Raw genomic sequence first — 22,720 nt, 5'->3', positions numbered from 1 at the left:
TTCTGGGCACACAATAAGCTGTACCCCCATACTGTACTGTCTAAGGGAAACACTATGGCACCCCTACCCATATGTATAAATACAAATATACAGAGAAGGAATGTTCTGGGCACACAATAAGCTGTACCCCCATACTGTACTGTCTAAGGGAAACACTATGGCACCCCCTACCCATATGTATAAATACAAATATACAGAGAAGGAATGTTCTGGGCACACAATAAGCTGTACCCCCGTACTGTACTGTCTAAGGGAAACACTATGGCACCCCCTACCCATATGTATAAATACAAATATACAGAGAAGGAATGTTCTGGGCACACAATAAGCTGTACCCCCATACTGTACTGTCTAAGGGAAACACTATGGCACCCCCTACCCATATGTATAAATACAAATATACAGAGAAGGAATGTTCTGGGCACACAATAACCTGTACCCCCATACTGTACTGTCTAAGGGAAACACTATGGCGCCCCCTACCCATATGTATAAATACAAATATACAGAGAAGGAATGTTCTGGGCACACAATAAGCTGTACCCCCATACTGTACTGTCTAAGGGAAACACTATGGCACCCCCTACCCATATGTATAAATACAAATATACAGAGAAGGAATGTTCTGGGCACACAATAAGCTGTACCCCCATACTGTACTGTCTGAGGGAAACACTATGGCACCTCCTACCCATATGTATAAATACAAATATACAGAGAGGGAATGTTCTGGGCACTTTTCTTAATTTAAAAAACAAACATTGCAGGCAGTGCCGCAGTCAGTAACATCATTTCTTGAGGTTTCTGCTTTATAAAACCATCTGAAAGGTTCTTCTAAGGGGTTTAATTATGACAATATGAAGGCCGATGCTGCTGTACATACAGTGAGGCAAAGCATTCGCTGTATCTTTAGGGAAAGAGCAGGTTTAATCTCCCCTTTAGCTCATTGCTTTTGCCGCAGTGTATTCCTGAGAGGGTCGGGCCCAACACCAAAAAGGCCCTGAAATCAATTTTTCCTCGCGGTTCATTTCCCCCTTGAATGAACAACGCGGTCTGCGAGATTTCCGCTCGGTTGCCTTTTGGACAGCAAAGTCCTTGTCTCGGCAAATCGATGGCGAGGGGGCAGGGACCACCTTGGGGGGGGGGCGGTTTATTTCGCTCCTACGTTTTTTCTTTTTGTCCTGCGGAAACTGCAGAGAATCCGGCGCCCGTGCTAAACGCCAAGTCGGAACGTACCATTGGGGGGAAGGCGCTTAATGATGCGCGGCGGAATCCCATTTTAAACGCATTAAAACCCATCAATACGTAGCAAATCCGGAGCGGAATGGCGGGCGGAATGGGCGATGGCTGCCGACCGGGTTGGAAAGTTAAATGACAAGATTAGGATATTGCGCTCAGATCCTTAATTGAACACAGATAATTCCCATCAGAAACGCACAATCGCCGCCGCTTCCCGGTTTATCATTCGCCTATAAAATGCTTCCAAGCTGTGCAAATAAAGTGAGTGGGGAGGCTGCTTACTCTGTCTCTGCTGTATATTGGGAATAAACAAACAAGCAAAGGCCCCACGCACTCCCAGCAACCCCTCCGCAATGGGCAGAAATGCCCTATATGCCCTATATCCGCCACTGGCAGCCACAATAATACAGTGTCGGTTATGGGCAGGGTTGGACTGGGCCACCCGGCTCTAGAAGGTCCCGGCGGCCCAGACCCGACCCTTGCCGGCACTCCCCCTGCCCGACTGCTCCTCCCCTCATGCAGGCGCTCAGGGGAGGACGTTGGGTGGGGGCCCTGCAAGGGGGGCCCCTGGGTTGGGGGAAGTTTGGGGACGTGACCCGCGGGGGCACCTGCAGGGGATCCCCAGTGGGCCCTTCACCCCAGCAACCCCTTCAGCAATGGGCAGAAATGCCGTATATGCCCTATATCTACCACTGGCAGCCACAATAATACAATGTCGGTTATGGACAGGGTCGGACTGGGCCACTGGGAAAAATCCCGGTGGGCCCCGGCTCTAGAGGGTCGCGGCGGCCCAGACCCGACCCTTGCCAGCGCTCCCCCTGCCCAGCTGCTCCTCCCCTGACGTGTTAAATTTACGGGCGCTCAGGGGAGGATGTTGGGTGGGGGGCCCTGTGAGGGGGGATAGGGGCCTCTGGGTGGGGGGAAGTTAGGGGACATGGCCAGCAGGGGCACCTTCAGGGCCCCTGGGGCGGGATCCCCAGTGGGCCCTTCACCCCCCCAGTCGGACCCTAGTTATGGAACAAAACTGATGACTTGACGGATAGATTTTTTGATTCCATTTAACCCAAAAAGCCCAAAATCAAGGTTTTCTTATAATTAAAGGGGAACTTCACCCAAACACCCATGAGACATTTTACAGCACTCAGGGCAGCCATTATAGACACACTAAGCATGCTGGGACACCAGGAAATTAAAAGGGACCTGTCACCCAAAGAAATGATTCCAAATCCATTTTATTGTGTTAGTCAAGGAAAATAAACTTTACTTCCAAGCTGTGCAAATAAAGTGAGTGGGGAGGCTGCTTACTCTGTCTCTGCTGTATATTGGGAATAAACAAACAAGCAAAGGCCCCACGTACTTCCAGCAACCCCTCCGCAATGGGCAGAAATGCCCTATATGCCCTATATCCGCCACTGGCAGCCACAATAATAGTGTCGGTTATGGGCAGGGTCGGACTGGGCCGCGGGGACACTGGGAAAAATCCCAGTGGGCCCTGGCGGCCCAGACCCGACCCAGGCACTCCCCCTGCCCGACTGCTCCTCCCCTGATGCGTTAAATTTAGGGGCGCTCGGGGGAGGACGTTGGGGGGGGGGCTGCAAGGGGGGTTAGGGGGGTGGTTCACTTTTAAGTTAACTTTCAGTATGTTATAGAATGGCACATTTTCAGCAACTTTTTGATTGGTCTTCATTATTTATTTATCATACTTTTTGAATTATTTGCTGCCTTTTTCTGCCTCCTGCTGCCCGCTGAGTCCTCCCTCTTCCAGCTCCCCCCACTACATCCGTCCTCCCTCTCCCAGTTCCTCCCTCTCCCCACTCCGTCCGTCCTCCCTCTCAGCTCCCCATCCCGTTCCCCACTGAGTCCTCTGTCTCCGCTGCCAGGCACCTGCAATGACCTATCACATTTAAACCCTGCCTCCCCGCCCCCCTCCCCGTTGGCGCATGCGCAGTTCCGGGTGGGGGTGCAATGCGACGGGTCATTGCCTTCACCGCTAATGACAAGCAGTCGGGCAATGACAAAGGAGGAGGACTATGGGTAGGCAGGAGAGGCTCCTGCCTGCTGCCCCTTAATCATTGCACCCTGGGCAGCTGCCTCTTCTGCCTACCCCTAGTTCTGGGGGTGAAGACGCAGCGGGGGCCCGGTAAATTCCCCTGGGGGGCCCGCGGGCCATAGTTTGAGGATCCCTGCTCTAAACCAGTTATAGTGGGAACACACCCCAACTTTAAAATAGCAAATGTTCCGGCCGGAGATACATTCTATATAATCTAACTGCCCCCTCAAATCCCCATAGTCTGTTTATTTTTTCTGCCTTATGAAAGAATGTTTTTGATTGGGTAATTGGGGGGTGAATATAGTGGGTGTGAAACTGGGCTGTATGGCTTATAGTGACTATCAGGGCACTTTAATGCCCCGGGGGCAGTTCCAACTGGACCCATTGCGGCCAATAAGCAGAACATTTAGTTTCTGGGAAATGTTTTCTTTTTACTTGAAGCCGATGTGACGGCTCCTGGAATTTACTGTTTGTCAGATACGGATTTGGGGCAAATACTGAGAGCGAAGTTCAGGGGCGAGGAATTCCGATATTATATACACTGCGAGGCATTTAGCCGCCCATTTATTTGCTTGTTTAGTAAAAAACAAATCCCCCATTCTCAGCAAACACTTTAGATGTGAGGACGGGGGAATCTGGGATTTTAAAGGAGAAGGAAAGGGAAAAACTCAGGTTCAGAATAACCACAATCATTTCTGATATTCTAAAATGTCACAATAATGCTGAAATCATTCATCCGAAAATTTCGACTTTAAATCCCGAATTATTTGAGTTGAACGCTTTGTCAAAACTCGAAGAAATTTGAGTTCGTTTCCATGAATCCTTTCCATTTTTCCCAGACAGGAAGTGCTCCGGCGGCCATTTTAGGAGCATTGGCGCTCATTCTTGGGAAAACAATCATGTGTTTAAATTTCACTGGAAACTGGGTGAAACAATGAGAGGATTAACTTTCCCTTGAAAGGTGTGAAACTGAAAACAATCAGGGGATTAAGTTCTTCTACTATTCTAAGCCTCCATAGGACTCGAATTTTTATTTTACAAAAAAAAACATTAATAACTCAAATTTTTCTGGGAAAAAATTGAGTTCTGGTGAAAACCCTCTTGTAAATCTCAAAATTATCTTGATGTAAAAAAAAAATCCGACTTTATCTAATAATTGCTTAGTAAATGTGCCCCTAAGTATCATGTACAGAGTGCTATTCTGAAACAAATTGCAATTGGTCTTCATTTTCTATTATGTGCGGTTTTTGAATTATTTTGCTTTTTGTTCAGCAGCTCTTCAGCTGTCTGGTTAATAAATAAAACAGTAATAAAACAGTACCTGTACTTGATCCCAACTAAGATATAATTACCCCTTATTGGGGCAGAACAGCCCTATTGGGTTTATTTAATGGTTAAATGATTCCCTTTTCTCTGTAATAATAAAACAGTACCTGTACTTGATCCCAACTAAGATATAATTACCCCTTATTGGGGGCAGAACAGCCCTATTGGGTTTATTTCATGGTTAAATGATTCCCTTTTCTCTGTAATAATAAAACAGTACCTGTACTTGATCCCAACTAAGATATAATTACCCCTTATTGGGGCAGAACAGTCCTATTGGGTTTATTTAATGGTTAAATGATTCCCTTTTCTCTGTAATAATAAAACAGTACCTGTACTTGATCCCAACTAAGATATAATTACCCCTTATTGGGGCTGAACAGCCCTATTGGGTTTATTTAATGGTTAAATTATTCCCTTTTCTCTGTAATAATAAAACAGTACCTGTACTTGATCCCAACTAAGATATAATTACCCCTTATTGGGGCAGAACAGCCCTATTGGGTTTATTTCATGGTAAAATGATTCCCTTTTCTCTGTAATAATAAAACAGTACCTGTACTTGATCCCAACTAAGATATAATTACCCCTTATTGGGGCAGAACAGCCCTATTGGGTTTATTTAATGGTTAAATGATTCCCTTTTCTCTGTAATAATAAAACAGTACCTGTACTTGATCCCAACTAAGATATAATTACCCCTTATTGGGGCAGAACAGCCCTATTGGGTTTATTTAATGGTTAAATGATTCCCTTTTCTCTGTAATAATAAAACAGTACCTGTACTTGATCCCAACTAAGATATAATTACCCCTTATTGGGGCAGAACAGCCCTATTGGGTTTATTTAATGGTTAAATGATTCCCTTTTCTCTGTAATAATAAAACAGTACCTGTACTTGATCCCAACTAAGATATAATTACCCCTTATTGGGGCAGAACAGCCCTATTGGGTTTATTTAATGGTTAAATGATTCCCTTTTCTCTGTAATAATAAAACAGTACCTGTACTTGATCCCAACTAAGATCCTTGTTGGGGGCAAAACAATCCCATAGGGTTTAATTAATGTTTTATTGATTCTTTAGTAGACTTAAGGTATGGAGATCCAAATTACGGAAAGACCCCTTATCAGGAATATCAGGTCCCAAGCATTCTGGATAATGGGTCCTATACCTGTATAACAATAAAATGGTAGCCTCACAGAGCTGGTAAGAGTTGGAAAAAAGGCAAATAATTTGGAAACGATCTCAAATAAATAATAAAGACCAATTGAAATGTTGCTTAGAACGGGTTATTCTATAACAGACTAAAAGTTAATTTTAAGGGGAACTTTGAGCCCCACATGGTGCAGTAAGTGGGGTAAGTAAGTAATTATTGGGGCAACCCTATAGCAATAATACCTAGTGCTGCTCCAACCCCCCCATTTCATTCCCTATGGTCTAACCCTCCTCATTCTTAGTGATTCCGTTGGACAAACACATTGTGGCTCGGGGGGGGGGGTGTATAGAAATAAACTGATATGTAAATGGATTTCTGTATAATTTTCATTCTCTGTCAGACTTGAAAGTGTTTGTGTTTATTTATGGTTCCGGCTATTTATTGATTTACTGCACTTTATGTTTAATGGCTTTTCTGCAGCCGGGTCTTTTATCTGCGCCGGGCGATGGATAAAATGCTGATGAGCTTTGGGTTTTGTGATTTATTTATTGTGACATTTTTTTAATAAATAATATGGATGTATTGGGCGCCCCGAGCCCTGCTTGGGATCATGTGGGACTCGCGCGGGGTTCTGACGTCCCGTATTTGTTATTGGAAATTGTTTTTCTGCTGAATACCATTAAATGCGATTCTACTGGGAGCATTAAAGGGCAAGTATACCCTCATTTTCAGTGTGAGCTCAATTAATTTGCGCCAAACTTTCTACCTGCTGTTTATACTGTGGTGCTTTTTCTGGTTAAGAAATCAAAACCACTTTAGGTTATTAAAACAATTATATAAGCCCTCTGCATAATGTTTCCCCTTATCTCAAAGCATTCTATAGGCTACAGTTTTGGGAAAGGAATTTGTTTATACAGAGCTCAGTATCTCAATTGAACTGGCACTGCAGAGTCACTGTTGTGAAGAAGCAGGTTAGTAAAACAATTATATAAGCCCTCCGTATAATGTGTCCCCTTATCATAAAGCCTATTAAAGGCTACGGGGGTTTGTTTATACAGAGCTCAGCATCTCAACTGCACTGTTTTCAGGGGAGGAAGGGCTGGTTTATGGAAAAACAAAACAATTTCAGCAAAATATATGGAATTAACTTAAATAAACTTCCTTCGGGCACCATACCCAGTTATACGTATATTTTATTTGTGAATATTTCCCCCTTTTATAAGTCATATATCATCATGGCGGCGTATCTGGGGCTGCGAGTAGCCAAGAAAGAGGTCTTTCAAGGTCCCTGAAAGCTGTCAGATTGTATGATTGTGAGTTAGAACCCACGGGGCTCAGGTTTCGGGCCGTACAATAACGCTCAAATTGCTCGCCATAAATACGTCTAAATGCGTTAGGCCTTGCACATATCGTTATGGTAACCCCCGTGCCTGCGTGGCGGCCCCTCCATGGGCTGAGAGTCTCCGGCAGCGCTAAAAGCTTTGAGATTAGGGGAGAGTCGATTGGATGGAAGGGCTTCCAAGTGCTACCCTGGCAGGCCCGTCATAAATCATTAGCCAAATGGGCTTAATGTCATCTCTAAATGCTCCTTGTTAGCGGCAACGGCAACTGTGGCCAAAGGTCTGAAACAGGAGCGTTAGGAACGGGGGGGGGGGGGGGGGGGGGCTCACAGTCTGAAACCTTTATATACAGTCTCATTCCTACTCTGCTACTCCTTCCCTTTATTATTCCTTCATATATACAGTATTACGGGCTTTACAGTATCTATCTATCTATCTATCTATCTATCTATCTATCTATCTATCTATCTATCTGTCTGTCTGTCTGTCAGTCTATCTATCTCTCTCTCTCTCTCTCTCACTATCTATCTATCTATCTATCTATCTTGTGTCTTTTTATATATATAGCTGTAAAAAACTATACAACGGGGGAATCCCTATGTGCCATAGTTTTATGGTATCTCTCTGTACAGGCTATGAGCAAACTTAGGGGGCTGTTCCTGCTGAATTGTGCTTAGTACAGGGGAATCCCTATGTGCCATAGTTTTATGGTATCTCTCTGTACAGGCTATGAGCAAACTTAGGGGGCTGTTCCTGCTGAATTGTGCTTAGTACAGGGGAATCCCTATGTGCCATAGTTTTATGGTATCTCTCTGTACAGGCTATGGGCAAACTTAGGGGGCTGTTCCTGCTGAATTGTGCTTAGTACAGGGGAATCCCTATGTGCCATAGTTTTATGGTATCTCTCTGTACAGGCTATGGGCAAACTTAGGGGGCTGTTCCTGCTGAATTGTGCTTAGTACAGGGGAATCCCTATGTGCCATAGTTTTATGGTATCTCTCTGTACAGGCTATGAGCAAACTTAGGGGGCTGTTCCTGCTGAATTGTGCTTAGTACAGGGGAATCCCTATGTGCCATAGTTTTATGGTATCTCTCTGTACAGGCTATGAGCAAACTTAGGGGGATGTTCCTGCTGAATTGTGCTTAGTACAGGGGAATCCCTATGTGCCATAGTTTTATGGTATCTCTCTGTACAGGCTATGAGCAAACTTAGGGGGATGTTCCTGCTGAATTGTGCTTAGTACAGGGGAATCCCTATGTGCCATAGTTTTATGGTATCTCTCTGTACAGGCTATGAGCAAACTTAGGGGGATGTTCCTGCTGAATTGTGCTTAGTACAGGGGAATCCCTATGTGCCATAGTTTTATGGTATCTCTCTGTACAGGCTATGGGCAAACTTAGGGGGCTGTTCCTGCTGAATTGTGCTTAGTACAGGGGAATCCCTATGTGCCATAGTTTTATGGTATCTCTCTGTACAGGCTATGGGCAAACTTAGGGGGCTGTTCCTGCTGAATTGTGCTTAGTACAGGGGAATCCCTATGTGCCATAGTTTTATGGTATCTCTCTGTACAGGCTATGAGCAAACTTAGGGGGCTGTTCCTGCTGAATTGTGCTTAGTACAGGGGAATCCCTATGTGCCATAGTTTTATGGTATCTCTCTGTACAGGCTATGAGCAAACTTAGGGGGATGTTCCTGCTGAATTGTGCTTAGTACAGGGGAATCCCTATGTGCCATAGTTTTATGGTATCTCTCTGTACAGGCTATGAGCAAACTTAGGGGGATGTTCCTGCTGAATTGTGCTTAGTACAGGGGAATCCCTATGTGCCATAGTTTTATGGTATCTCTCTGTACAGGCTATGAGCAAACTTAGGGGGATGTTCCTGCTGAATTGTGCTTAGTACAGGGGAATCCCTATGTGCCATAGTTTTATGGTATCTCTCTGTACAGGCTATGAGCAAACTTAGGGGGCTGTTCCTGCTGAATTGTGCTTAGTACAGGGGAATCCCTATGTGCCATAGTTTTATGGTATCTCTCTGTACAGGCTATGAGCAAACTTAGGGGCTGTTCCTGCTGAATTGTGCTTAGTACAGGGGAATCCCTATGTGCCATAGTTTTATGGTATCTCTCTGTACAGGCTATGGGCAAGCTTAGGGGGCTGTTCCTGCTGAATTGTGCTTAGTACAGGGGAATCCCTATGTGCCATAGTTTTATGGTATCTCTCTGTACAGGCTATGAGCAAACTTAGGGGGCTGTTCCTGCTGAACTGTGCTTAGTACAGGGGAATCCCTATGCTGCCATAGTTTTATGGTATCTCTCTGTACAGGCTATGCGCAAACTTAGGGGGCTGTTCCTGCTGAACTGTGCTTAGTACAGGGGAATCCCTATGTGCCATAGTTTTATGGTATCTCTCTCTACAGGCTATGAGCAAACTTAGGGGGCTGTTCCTGCTGAACTGTGCTTAGTACAGGGGAATCCCTATGTGCCATAGTTTTATGGTATCTTTCTGTTCAGGCTATGAGCAAACTTAGGGGGCTGTTCCTGCTAAATTGTGCTTAGTACAGGGGAATCCCTATGTGCCATAGTTTTATGGTATCTCTCTGTACAGGCTATGAGCAAACTTAGGGGGCTGTTCCTGCTGAATTGTGCTTAGTACAGGGGAATCCCTATGTGCCATAGTTTTATGGTATCTCTCTGTACAGGCTATGAGCAAACTTAGGGGGCTGTTCCTGCTGAATTGTGCTTAGTACAGGGGAATCCCTATATGCCATAGTTTTATGGTATCTCTCTGTACAGGCTATGAGCAAACTTAGGGGGCTGTTCCTGCTGAATTGTGCTTAGTACAGGGGAATCCCTATGTGCCATAGTTTTATGGTATCTCTCTGTACAGGCTATGAGCAAACTTAGGGGGCTGTTCCTGCTGAATTGTGCTTAGTACAGGGGAATCCCTATGTGCCATAGTTTTATGGTATCTCTCTGTACAGGCTATGAGCAAACTTAGGGGGCTGTTCCTGCTGAATTGTGCTTAGTACAGGGGAATCCCTATGTGCCATAGTTTTATGGTATCTCTCTGTACAGGCTATGAGCAAACTTAGGGGGCTGTTCCTGCTGAATTGTGCTTAGTACAGGGGAATCCCTATGTGCCATAGTTTTATGGTATCTCTCTGTACAGGCTATGGGCAAACTTAGGGGGCTGTTCCTGCTGAATTGTGCTTAGTACAGGGGAATCCCTATGTGCCATAGTTTTATGGTATCTCTCTGTACAGGCTATGGGCAAACTTAGGAGGCTGTTCCTGCTGAATTGTGCTTAGTACAGGGGAATCCCTATGTGCCATAGTTTTATGGTATCTCTCTGTACAGGCTATGGGCAAACTTAGGAGGCTGTTCCTATCTATTCAGCCATAGTGTTAGGCTATTTATCTGTACAGAATATGGGAAAAAGTATTAATTCATACTGTATATCTGCTACTGGCCCTGTTTGATTGGCCACAGACCCAATTACATTATATTACCCCCCTGGGTTATTGTGAGAGGATTATAACACAATATGGGGACTATGGGACATGTGTGGGAGGTTGTGACACAGACATAATCGCATCTTAGAGATTGGTGTTGGGTTAATGACCCCCTCACAGAAGGCAGAGACAAAGAGGAGAAAGTGAATTATTCTACATTTACTTTTGGTTCAAGTTATACGTATCTCTATAAAACTCATTCCAAGAATATCTAAGGCTGCACAAACATGTTCACCCCAAATCTTACCCTAAGTAACCCCGAGCCTGGACTTTTATGAGTATCTAAGGGAACAAATAAACATTCTTTGCTAATCTCACCGTTCCTCAAGCTCTTCTGCCCCCCACCAACGCTCTGTGCCCCCCGGTGTGGCCAGACTCACAGGGAACCATTAGCCAAGTACCAATAACATGAAACATGAGGCAGTTCCCAGTTAAAGTTACAGTTACAAGGGGTCCATAACTGCCCCCCCCCCCAGTCTGAGCTGCACCATCTCTGCCAGACATTGGGCCAATGAGGAAGGTTGCATACCTCAGTAGGATACGTGGCACTGAGTTCAAAGCATCTCATCCAAATATAATGTGGGAGGTATTCCCATCACTGTAAGAAAATCAGAATATTTCCCAGGAACCCCCCATGAATGGGACCACAGTACTGCCCCCCATGCACTGTATGACTGAATTGCCTCATTAGCACAACACTTGCCTCCCCTCCGACATATTTCCAACATTCTCGCGTTCCCCGGAGAGGAAGAGGGTTATTTTTCTATACTTAAAACATTTATTCAATATGAAACGAGTACAAATTGTACAATTAAACCGTGTCCTGTTCTTGTTTTCTTTAGAATGAATTAGACGTCTCACTTAATTTCTTTCTCTCAACAGGTTTTTTTACTCAGATATCGACCTTGGCCGACGTGCAAGAAAATGTCATGGCCTACCTTCACGTCCTGAGCCGGCCGAAAGTCATTGACCAGGAACACGACGTTGTGTGGACAGAAGCCTACGTTGATAGCACGGTAAGTAGCCAAAGCCTGGCCTCGTTGCCATTGGCCAATAAAATGAGATGGTTCTGAGGGAACGAAAAACCTCATCATATATCAAATGTTCTTCAACTCTTGATGTTCTTCAACACTCAATGATAAATCTATTGATGGGGCAATGCCCACCAATACCTTGAGAACTTGTAACTAAGCTTTCCACCCAAGTTTCTGATTGGAACCTGCCTAGAACCAACCTGATTCCAAATGGACCTGTAGGTAAATGAGCTCCACTGATCATTGTGGGGATGGTGATTGCTGCTGGAATGAACTACGCGGCTCCTATGCTTTCGGCTCAAAGAACAGATCAGGAACGTTGTTGGAGAACTTTACTTGCTGGTTGGTTGAATGGGTGGATCTGCTTGGGTGTGACTTGGATCTACCATTTCTGTCATGGCCAAAGGCTTTTGGTTTGAATGAAGAATAGTCATTACAGAGATAACGTATCCAAATGTTTGTTGTTATTTACGATGGAGGAAAAGATGTAGATGGAGGAAAAGGGTGGAGGGAAATCCTTAAGGAGATGTTGGAGAGGGAACCAATGAGATCCAGGGGGAACCTAAGTCATTATCTTAGGAGAGAAACCATTATGGTTGTAGATATTGTAGATACGCGATTCCTATGGACTGGGTTACTGGACCTGCCCATACGTTTCTCCAGTAGACTTCAGATAATCAGCTCCATCACATGAGAAACATCATGTTTAGCCTGTATTCCCCTTACCCCATTGCAGCAACAATTATTTACAAAAATACACTAACACATACTGGACTTGTACTTCATATTTTAAAGGCAAAGTTGATGTTATAGATGGACCAGATCAGAGAAACATTTCCGTTGGTCTTCTTTATAGTCTCTTTCCAGCTGAAAATGATCTCTGGTTGTTGGAATCACCGAGCCCCAGCAACCACAAATTCATTGGTTAGGGCTTCATTTTATTGTTTTAATGTTTTTTATTGTTTATTTTACTTTTCAGGCCCTCTACCGTTCATCTTCTCATCCCCCATAATCCTTTCTTGGCCTCCCTAGTGGAGAACCGTTACACTGAGCCCTCGTGGTGTTGTGGAGAGGAAGGGATGGCTTTGTTGTTGCACCACATATTTATATATAAAGTAGACACTGGTGCCACGTAGGATATGGGGGTTGCTATGCTTAAGGTCATTGTTGGGATACTTGCTAGAAGTTTGTATTCCCTTTAGTGTAAGACAAGCTTGATTCCAATTCCATATGGGGGTCCCTTTGCTTTAGGCAGGGTATCACCAGTAGAGCCACCAATCCTCTTCTATCAATCTCTCAATCAGCCAATCACTGCTCTTTTTACCCCGCCTGTCTATCTTACTACCCTGGGGTGTGCCAGTACAGGTTATACTTCTCTTGTTATCGAACACCTTGTCTACAGGGTTCCTGGCCCCAGACCTTCTCTAAGATTGGTTCCCTGTCTATTCTATTCTATTCACATAGACAGGATTGTGGGATGATGCAAAGGGCCCCTCGGGGTTCTGTACTGGGGCCACTTTTGTTTAACTTGTTCATAAATGACTTAGGGGAGGGTATTATAAGTAATGTATCAGTGTTTGCAGATGGGACAGAACTCTGCAGACCAGTCAGTTCTATCCAGGATGGGGCATCCCTGCAGCAGGGTCTGGGCAAACTGGCAATCTGGGCGGCTAAGTGGCAGATGGGATTTAATGTGGATAAATGTAAGGTCATGCACCTGGGGGGTAACAATCTGCCCCCACTTATACCCTTAATGGGACTGCACTAGGCAAGTCCATAATGGAGAAGGAGCTTGGAGTCCTTGTAGATAATAAACTTGGCTGTAGCAAGCAATGCCAGGCAGCAGCTGCAAGGGCAAACAGGGTATTGAGCTGTATTAAAAGGGGTATAGATTCACGGGAGGGGGGTTATTCTTCCCCTTTACAGAGCGCTGGTAAGGCCCCATCTAGAATATGCTGTTCAGTTTTGGTCTCCAGTGCTCAAACGGGACATTATTGAGTTAGAGAGGGTCCAGAGAAGGGCAACTAAGCTGGTAAAGGGTATGGGAAGTCTCAGTTATGGGGAAAGACTGGCCCAGTTGGGATTGGTTACACTGGGGAAGAGGCGCTTAAGCGGGGGTCACTATATATAAATATATAAGGGGGTCATATAATAACCTCTCTAAATAATGATGAGTGAATTTTTTTCGGCAGGCATGGGTTCCCAGCGAATTTCCACATTTGGCCATTGGTTCTACTTGCTGTGAATCCATGCCTGGCAAGCAATTCGCTCATCACTAGGAATATGCACTTTGCGTGTGAATTTACTACAGGTATGGGATCCTTTATCCAGAAACCCATTATCCATTCTGAATTACAGAAAGGCCATCTCCCATAGACTCCATTATAAGCAAATAATTCTAATTTTTAAAAATGATTCCCTTTTCTCTGTAATAAAACAGTACCTGTACTTGATCCCAACTAAGATATAATTACCCCTTATTGGGGCAGAACAGCCCTATTGGGTTTATTTAATGGTTAAATGATTCCCTTTTCTCTGTAATAATAAAACAGTACCTGTACTTGATCCCAACTAAGATATAATTACCCCTTATTGGGGCAGAACAGCCCTATTGGGTTTATTTAATGGTTAAATGATTCCCTTTTCTCTGTAATAATAAAACAGTACCTGTACTTGATCCCAACTAAGATATAATTACCCCTTATTGGGGGCAGAACAGCCCTATTGGGTTTATTTCATGGTTAAATGATTCCCTTTTCTCTGTAATAATAAAACAGTACCTGTACTTGATCCCAACTAAGATATAATTACCCCTTATTGGGGCAGAACAGCCCTATTGGGTTTATTTAATGGTTAAATGATTCCCTTTTCTCTGTAATAATAAAACAGTACCTGTACTTGATCCCAACTAAGATATACAGTGGCTTGCAAAAGTATTCAGCCCCCTTGAACTTTCCCACATTTTGTCACATTACAGCCACAAACATGAATCAATTTTATTGGAATTCCACGGGAAAGCCCAATACAAAGTGGGGTACACGTGAGAAGTGGAAGGAAAATCATACATGATTCCAAACATTTTTTACAAATAAATAACTGCAAAGTGGGGTGTGCGTAATTATTCAGCCCCCTTTGGTCTGAGTGCAGTCAGTTGCCCATAGACATTGCCTGATGAGTGCTAATGACTAAATAGAGTGCCCCTGTGTGTAATCTAATGTCAGTACAAATACAGCTGCTCTGTGACGGCCTCAGAGGTTGCTAAGGGAATATTGGGAGCAACAACACCATGAAGCCCAAAGAACACACCAGGCAGGTCAGGGATAAAGTTATTGAGAAATATAAAGCAGGCTTAGGCTACAAACAGATTCCCAAAGCCTTGAACCTCCCACGGAGCCCTGTTCCACCGATCATTCAGAAATGCAGCCAAGAGGCCCATGGTGACTCTGGGGGGGCTGCAGGGATCTACAGCTCAGGGGGGGGAATCTGTCCATAGGCAACTATTAGTCGGGCACTGCACAAAGTTGGCCTTTATGGAAGAGTGGCAAGAAGAAAGCCATTGTTAACAGAAAACCATAAGAAGTTCCGTTTGCAGTTTGCCACAAGCCATGTGGGGGGGGGCAGCAAACATGTGGGAGAAGGGGCTCTGGTCAGATGAGACCAAAATGGAACTTTTTGGCCAAAATGCAAAACGCTATGTGTGGCGGAAAACTAACCCTGCACATCACTCTGAACCCACCATCCCCACTGTCACATATGGGGGGGCAGCATCATGCTCTGGGGGGGCTTCAGCAGGGACAGGGAAGCTGCTCAGAGTTGATGGGAAGATGGATGGAGCCAAATACAGGGCAATCTTGGAAGAAAACCTCTTGGAGTCTGCAAAAGACTTGAGACTGGGGCGGAGGTTCCCTTCCAGCAGGGCAACGACCCTAAACATAAAACCAGGGCAACAATGGGTTAAACCCAAACATATCCATGTGTTAGACTGGCCCAATCACAGCCCAGATCTAAATCCAATGGGGAATCTGTGGCAAGATCTGAAAACTGCTGTTCCCAAAGGCTGACCATCTAATCTGACTGAGCTGGAGCTGTTTTGCAAAGAAGAATGGGCAAGGATTTCAGTCTGTAGATGGGCAAAGCGGGTAGAGACATACCCTAAAGCCTGGCAGCTGGAATTGCAGCAAAAGGGGGTTCTACAAAGTATTGACTCAGGGGGCTGAATAATTACGCACACCCCACTTTGCACTTAGTTATTTGTAAAAAATGTTTGGAATCATGTATGATTTTCCTTCCACTTCTCACGTGTACCCCACTTTGTATTGGGCTTTCCCGTGTACCCCACTTTGTATTGGGCTTTCCCGGGGAATTCCAATAAAATGGATTCATGTTTGTGGCTGTAATGTGACAAAATGTGGGAAAGTTCAAGGGGGCCGAATACTTTTGCAAGCCACTGTAATTACCCCTTATTGGGGGCAGAACAATCCTATTGGGTTTATTCAGTATTTGAATGATTTTTAGCAGACTTAAGTGATGGAGATCCAAATTATGGAAAGATCCCTTATCCGGAAACCCCAGGTCCCGAGCATTCTGGATAACAGGTCCCATGCCTGTATTTAATAAACCTTCGCCCGCTGCACAAAAGAAGTTCCGAACATGAAACCCCCAAACCGCGCACATTGAGAGGAACATGGCGTTTCCTGCCGGGGGGACGCGGAACACGGAACGCCATCTGTATAAAATGGCAGCGGAGAACAATGGATTGTGTTTGCTCTTCCATCCCATAGCAGATGGCTTCATTAAATTTAATGGCCTCCAGAGCCTTCAGGAGCAGCGCAAGGAACATGTGGAACACGCCGCGACACTTAACATCTTGCCCCCGAGTCATTAGATCGCCGGCTACGGCCATAAATATTACGGTGCTTTATTTGTGATGAAACGCAATTAATGGCTTCGTTATTATGGGAGAAGGAATGCTGGAAGGACTAATCCGGTTTTTTTTTCAGGCTAAAAATTGTGGAATTTATGGCGTTTGCATTCCGTCAGCTACAGCCTACAGTTTATAGGGATCAGCCCCCCCCCCCCCCCAGGCTGCAAAGCCACAAATGTTCTAGGTCTTTTATTAAGTCATTAGGGGAGAAAGGCATTAAAGCTGTTTCTTTTTAGGGAAATGAACGATTTCTTTGTTACGTTGCTACCTGGGTAATATTTCAAATACATTGTGAGAATTAAACAATATGTTATAGAATGGCCAATTCTAAGCAACTTTTCAATTGGTCTTCATTATTTATTTGGTATAGTTTTTGAATTATTTGCCTTCTTCTTCCAGCTTTCCAATGGGGGTCACTGACCCCGGCAGCCAAACCCTATTGCTCTGTGAGGCTCCAGTTTTATTGTTATTGTTACTTTTTATAACTTATTTCTCTTATTTGCCCTACAGCGGCGCTGCTAATTAATTGAGCCAATCAGACTTTGTTTTCAGAACTGTCATTAATTTCTATATTATAGAACGGAAAGTAATGCGATGCTAGAGAAATATTTAAGCTTCTAGCTGAGAAATGGGTCGGATTCCTTGGAAAGGAGCCTTATGCCTTAAAGCAATACTGTCATGGGAAAATATATATTTTTCAAAACCCATCGGTTAATAGAGCTTCTCCTGCATTGTAATCTGTTTTTCCCATGGGGCTAGCCATATTCTTCATTTCCCAGGGTGCCACAGCCATGTGACCTGTGCTCTGATAAACTTCACTCACACTTTACTGCTGCGCTGCAAGTTGGAGTGATATCCCCCCCCCTCACCCCCAGCAGCCGATCAGCAGAACAATGGGAAGGGAGCAAGATAGCAGCTCCCAGTAGGTATCAGAATAGCACTCAATAGTAAGAAATCCAAGTCCAGCTTGGGACTCCTCCAGTTACATGGGAGTAGGAGAAACAATAGGTTAGCTGAAAGCAGTTCTAATGTGTAGCGCTGGCTGAAAGCTCAGACTCAGGCACAAGGCACTGAGATGGCGCCTACACACCAATATTACAGCTACAAATACATTTGTTGGTTGAAGAATAAAGGGTTAAATGGCAGAGGGAATTATTTGCTGTGTAACAGGGTCATTTAGAGATAAACAGCCCCATAAATATCATGGCAGGGTCCCTTTAAAGATCCCACAAAAAGCCCCCCAACATGCCAAGGCTATGTACAGCCCTGTGTTTTAAAAAACAAACATTTGTTTTGATATTTACTGGCTAAACATTGCTATAACTGCAATACTGTCTTTATAGCCACCAAGAACAGATCTTAGGCTGACAGCTCAGATGATTAATTCTGACAGACAGGGATAAATATAGAAGAACCATCTGCATATTGTAGGAGCCTATGAATAAACTTAATGGGAATGGATAGGGACCTTAGACTGTAAGCTCACTGGGGCAGGGGCTGATGGGAATGGGATAGGGACCTTAGATTGTAAGCTCACTGGGGCAGGGACTGATGGGAATGGGATAGGGACCTTAGATTGTAAGCTCACTGGGGCAGGGACTGATGGGAATGGGATAGGGACCTTAGATTGTAAGCTCACTGGGGCAGGGACTGATGGGAATGGGATAGGGACCTTAGATTGTAAGCTCACTGGGGCAGGGACTGATGGGAATGTGATAGGGACCTTAGATTGTAAGCTCACTGGGGCAGGGGCTGATGGGAATGGGATAGGGACCTTAGATTGTAAGCTCACTGGGGCAGGGGCTGATGGGAATGTGATAGGGACCTTAGACTGTAAGCTCACTGGGGCAGGGGCTGATGGGAATGGAATAGGGACCTTAGATTGTAAGCTCACTGGGGCAGGGACTGATGGGAATGGGATAGGGACCTTAGATTGTAAGCTCACTGGGGCAGGGACTGATGGGAATGTGATAGGGACCTTAGATTGTAAGCTCCCTGGGACAGGGGCTGATGGGAATGTGATAGGGACCTTAGATTGTAAGCTCACTGGGGCAGGGGCTGATGGGAATGGGATAGAGACCTTAGATTGTAAGCTCCCTGGGACAGGGGCTGATGGGAATGGGATAGAGACCTTAGATTGTAAGCTCCCTGGGACAGAGGCTGATGGGAATGGGATAGAGACCTTAGATTGTAAGCTCACTGGGGCAGGGGCTGATGGGAATGTGATAGGGAACTTAGATTGTAAGCTCACTGGGACAGGGGCTGATGGGAATGGGATAGAGACCTTAGATTGTAAGCTCACTGGGGCAGGGGCTGATGGGAATGGGATAGGGACCTTAGATTGTAAGCTCACTGGGGCAGGGACTGATGGGAATGGGATAGGGACCTTAGATTGTAAGCTCACTGGGGCAGGAACTGATGGGAATGTGATAGGGACCTTAGATTGTAAGGTCACTGGTGCAGGGACTGATAGGAATGGGATAGGGACCTTAGATTGTAAGCTCACTGGGGCAGGGACTGATGGGAATGTGATAGGGACCTTAGATTGTAAGGTCACTGGTGCAGGGACTGATAGGAATGGGATAGGGACCTTAGATTGTAAGCTCACTGGGGCAGGGGCTGATGGGAATGGGATAGGGACCTTAGATTGTAAGCTCACTGGGGCAGGAACTGATGGGAATGTGATAGGGACCTTAGATTGTAAGCTCACTGGGGCAGGGACTGATGGGAATGTGATAGGGGCCTTAGATTGTAAACTCACTGGGGCAGGGACTGATGGGAATGTGATAGGGACCTTAGATTGTAAGCTCACTGGGGCAGGGGCTGATGGGAATGGGATAGGGACCTTAGATTGTAAGCTCACTGGGGCAGGGACGATGGGAATGGGATAGGGACCTTAGAATGTAAGCTCACTGGGGCAGGGACTGATGGGAATGGGATAAGAACATTAGATTGTAAGCTCACTGGGGCAGGGACTGATGGGAATGGGATAGGGACCTTAGATTGTAAGCTCACTGGGGCAGGGACTGATGGGAATGTGATAGGGACCTTAGATTATAAGATCACTGGGGCAGAGACTGATGGGAATGTGATAGGGACCTTAGATTATAAGCTCACTGGGGCAGGGACTGATGGGATAGGGACCTTAGATTGTAAGCTCACTGGGGCAGGGACTGATGGGAATGTGATAGGGACCTTAGATTGTAAGCTCCCTGGGGCAGGGGCTGATGGGCGGATGCCCAGTCTCTATATAGTGCAGTATAAATGTGTTGCTAATATATAAATGAGAATAATAATAGAGAGTAAGTAAATAGTGGGCAGAAGGGCGCTGGATGTAACACAGCTGGCAGATGTTATTCCTGTATATCCATCTGTCAGTTTCCAACTGATCCATTTCCCTGAGGGGCCGGCCCTGTTCTAGTGCATTAGGAACAATCAGACCAGAAGGGGCTCCTATTAACCCTTCCATGAATGTTTTCCTTGAAGGAACCGATGGAAATGAAGCTGCAAACTGTAATTTCACATCTGGATTCAAATCTTCCTTCTCATAAATATAAACAAGCTCAGTAACGTATCAGCAGGGCTTTGGGCTTACGTGAGCGCCAAACCACTGGCACGGTTCTGATCCACCTTAAACCCAGCCCAATATTCTAGAAAATCCAGACACGTTTGTATCTAGAAAACACTGTGTCCCCCCCAGCGAAAAGCCTTGGACCTTGTGCAGGAATAGTCTGTTTTACACTAAAATTGTTGGACAATTCTGGGCTATTCCAGATATGCTACTCATTAACTGGGCACCTTAGGGAGATCCATCTTAGAAGATCATTGATTGGATCACAATTATTTACTAAAATCCCTTCTCAGTGGGTAAGAGCCATAGATCCCCTCCAGTTGCGCTGAGATCAGCTTGTTTGGGCCATCATCTTGGATAAATGGCCGGCCAATGATATGGTGCTTGGCCGAGAGAAGTTACTGGGCCCCACAGCAAACTCAATTTAGGGCCACAAGACATTGGGAAGTTGACCTATTGATATATATTGAAATTGGGCCTTACTGGGCCCCCTACACTCCTGGGCCCCCTGCAACTGTAGGGTTATGCCCCTGATCTTATCAGTGGCCTCAGGAATCAATCAAATCAGCCCAATTTGGCACAACACATGGGTGGTCACATTGCACAGAGATTTGATTGTTTGTTTGATCCCACTTTTCACATTTCACCCCTTAAGGTGGCCATGCATGGTACGATCCGCTCGTTTGACGAGGTCAACAAACGAGCAGATCTTTTCCCGATCTTCTCCCAATATGCCCACCTAAGGTCAACGATATTGGGCTAAATTGGCCAAATGATCACATTAAACATTATGGGTATATGGGCCATCGGACTGAGGACCACATCAATGAGCCAATGGGGTCCCTGATCAGACGGGAAAATCAAACCTGCCCAATCAAGATCTTCCCAATTTTAGGTGAGATATCAGTCAGGTAGGCCCGTTGGGGGTGAAGGAACCAGTTTGAAGGACCTGAATCAGCAGTTGAAATGGGCCGGTGTTTGGCCACCTTAAGCCTGAGGCTCCACATACATTAAATCTGATTAACAGTCGGGCCATAGAGTCTCCACGATTCTCCCCAGAAGAGACAACACACTGCCCTCGAGCCAAAGCTACAAGTTCCAGACGAGGCGCCATTGGGATTGGCTGGGAGTTCGGGTAGAACCATTGGCCGACGTTGCCTGTTCCATTCCAGCTGCTACAAATACACCGACAATTGGGGACAATGGGAACACGATCGCGATTATTTATTAAAAACCATCTGTGTTGACCAATGAAGAGTCCATTGTGTTCCATCGATTTTGCTTTATTCTCCATAAGCCTTTGCCGGTTCTGTTTTATTCAGAACAAATTGTTTTGTATGAAATCTAAACAAAATTTGAATTCAGCTTAAAAATGCTCTTCTGAGAATGGGGATTATATTCTGCAGTTTGATATGGGCTTTTACCTGTGATGTTCCAGGGGCCAATCAAATGCTCTTCCTGCCTTACCCTTACACCAAGTATGGATGAGTCTATACTGGGTGTTTTTATCAATAGGCTCATAGACAATGGACTGCACTTATCCTGATCCCTGATTGGCTGGATGAACTGCCCACGAGTCAGCCTTAATAAGCTTGAGGAGCAGTGAGCAAGGAGATGGGGGCCTAGGGCGGCAGTGAGCAAGGAGATGGGGGCCTAGGGCGGCAGGGTTTTAGGGGCAGCAGTGAGCAAGGAGATGGGGGCCTAGGGCGGCAGGGCTTTAGGGGCAGCAGTGAGCAAGGAGATGGGGGCCTAGGGTGGCAGGGCTTTAGGGGCGGCAGTGAGAAAGGAGATGGGGGCCTAGGGCGGCAGTGAGCAAGGAGATGGGGGCCTAGGGCGGCAGGGTTTTAGGGGCAGCAGTGAGCAAGGAGATGGGGGCCTAGGGCGGCAGGGCTTTAGGGGCAGCAGTGAGCAAGGAGATGGGGGCCTAGGGCGGCAGGGCTTTAGGGGCAGCAGTGAGCAAGAAGATGGGGGCCTAGGGTGGCAGGGCTTTAGGGGCGGCAGTGAGCAAAAGATGGGGGCCTAGGGTGGCAGGGCTTTAGGGGCGGCAGTGAGAAAGGAGATGGGTGCCTAGGGCGGCAGGGTTTTAGGGGCAGCAGTGAGCAAGGAGATGGGGGCCTAGGGCGGCAGGGCTTTAGGGGCGGCAGTGAGCAAGGAGATGGGGGCCTAGGGCGGCAGGGCTTTAGGGGCAGCAGTGAGCAAGGAGATGGGGGCCTAGGGCGGCAGGGCTTTAGGGGCGGCAGTGAGCAAAAGATGGGGGCCTAGGGCGGCAGGGCTTTAGGGGCGGCAGTGAGCAAGGAGATGGGGGCCTAGGGCGGCAGGGCTTTAGGGGCGGCAGTGAGCAAGGAGATGGGGGCCTAGGGCGGCAGGGCTTTAGGGGCAGCAATGAGCAAGAAGATGGGGGCCTAGGGCGGCAGGGCTTTAGGGGCGGCAGTGAGCAAAAGATGGGGGCCTAGGGTGGCAGGGCTTTAGGGGCGGCAGTGAGCAAGGAGATTGGTGCCTAGGGCAGCAGGGCTTTAGGGGCGGCAGTGAGCAAGGAGACGGGGGCCTAGGGCGGCAGGGCTTTAG

At 46.0% G+C, this 22,720-nt stretch overlaps 1 protein-coding gene across 2 annotated transcripts in view; it reads left to right on the top strand.

Annotated features, from left to right (window-relative positions):
* Positions 1-22,720, top strand: part of cacna2d3 (calcium channel, voltage-dependent, alpha 2/delta subunit 3) — a 499,906-nt gene that overhangs the window by 274,534 nt on the left and 202,652 nt on the right. For both annotated transcript variants that reach the window (XM_031901262.1, XM_031901261.1), the window contains exon 14: positions 11,509-11,642. In XM_031901262.1, coding sequence (XP_031757122.1) covers positions 11,509-11,642 — 134 coding nt within the window. The remainder of the gene's footprint in view (positions 1-11,508; positions 11,643-22,720) is intronic.

Source organism: Xenopus tropicalis, chromosome 4 (assembly GCF_000004195.4).
Source record: "Xenopus tropicalis strain Nigerian chromosome 4, UCB_Xtro_10.0, whole genome shotgun sequence".
NCBI classification, from domain to species: domain Eukaryota; kingdom Metazoa; phylum Chordata; class Amphibia; order Anura; family Pipidae; genus Xenopus; species Xenopus tropicalis.
Note: the sequence above shows the minus strand (reverse complement) of the source record. Positions and strands in the feature narration are given on the sequence as shown.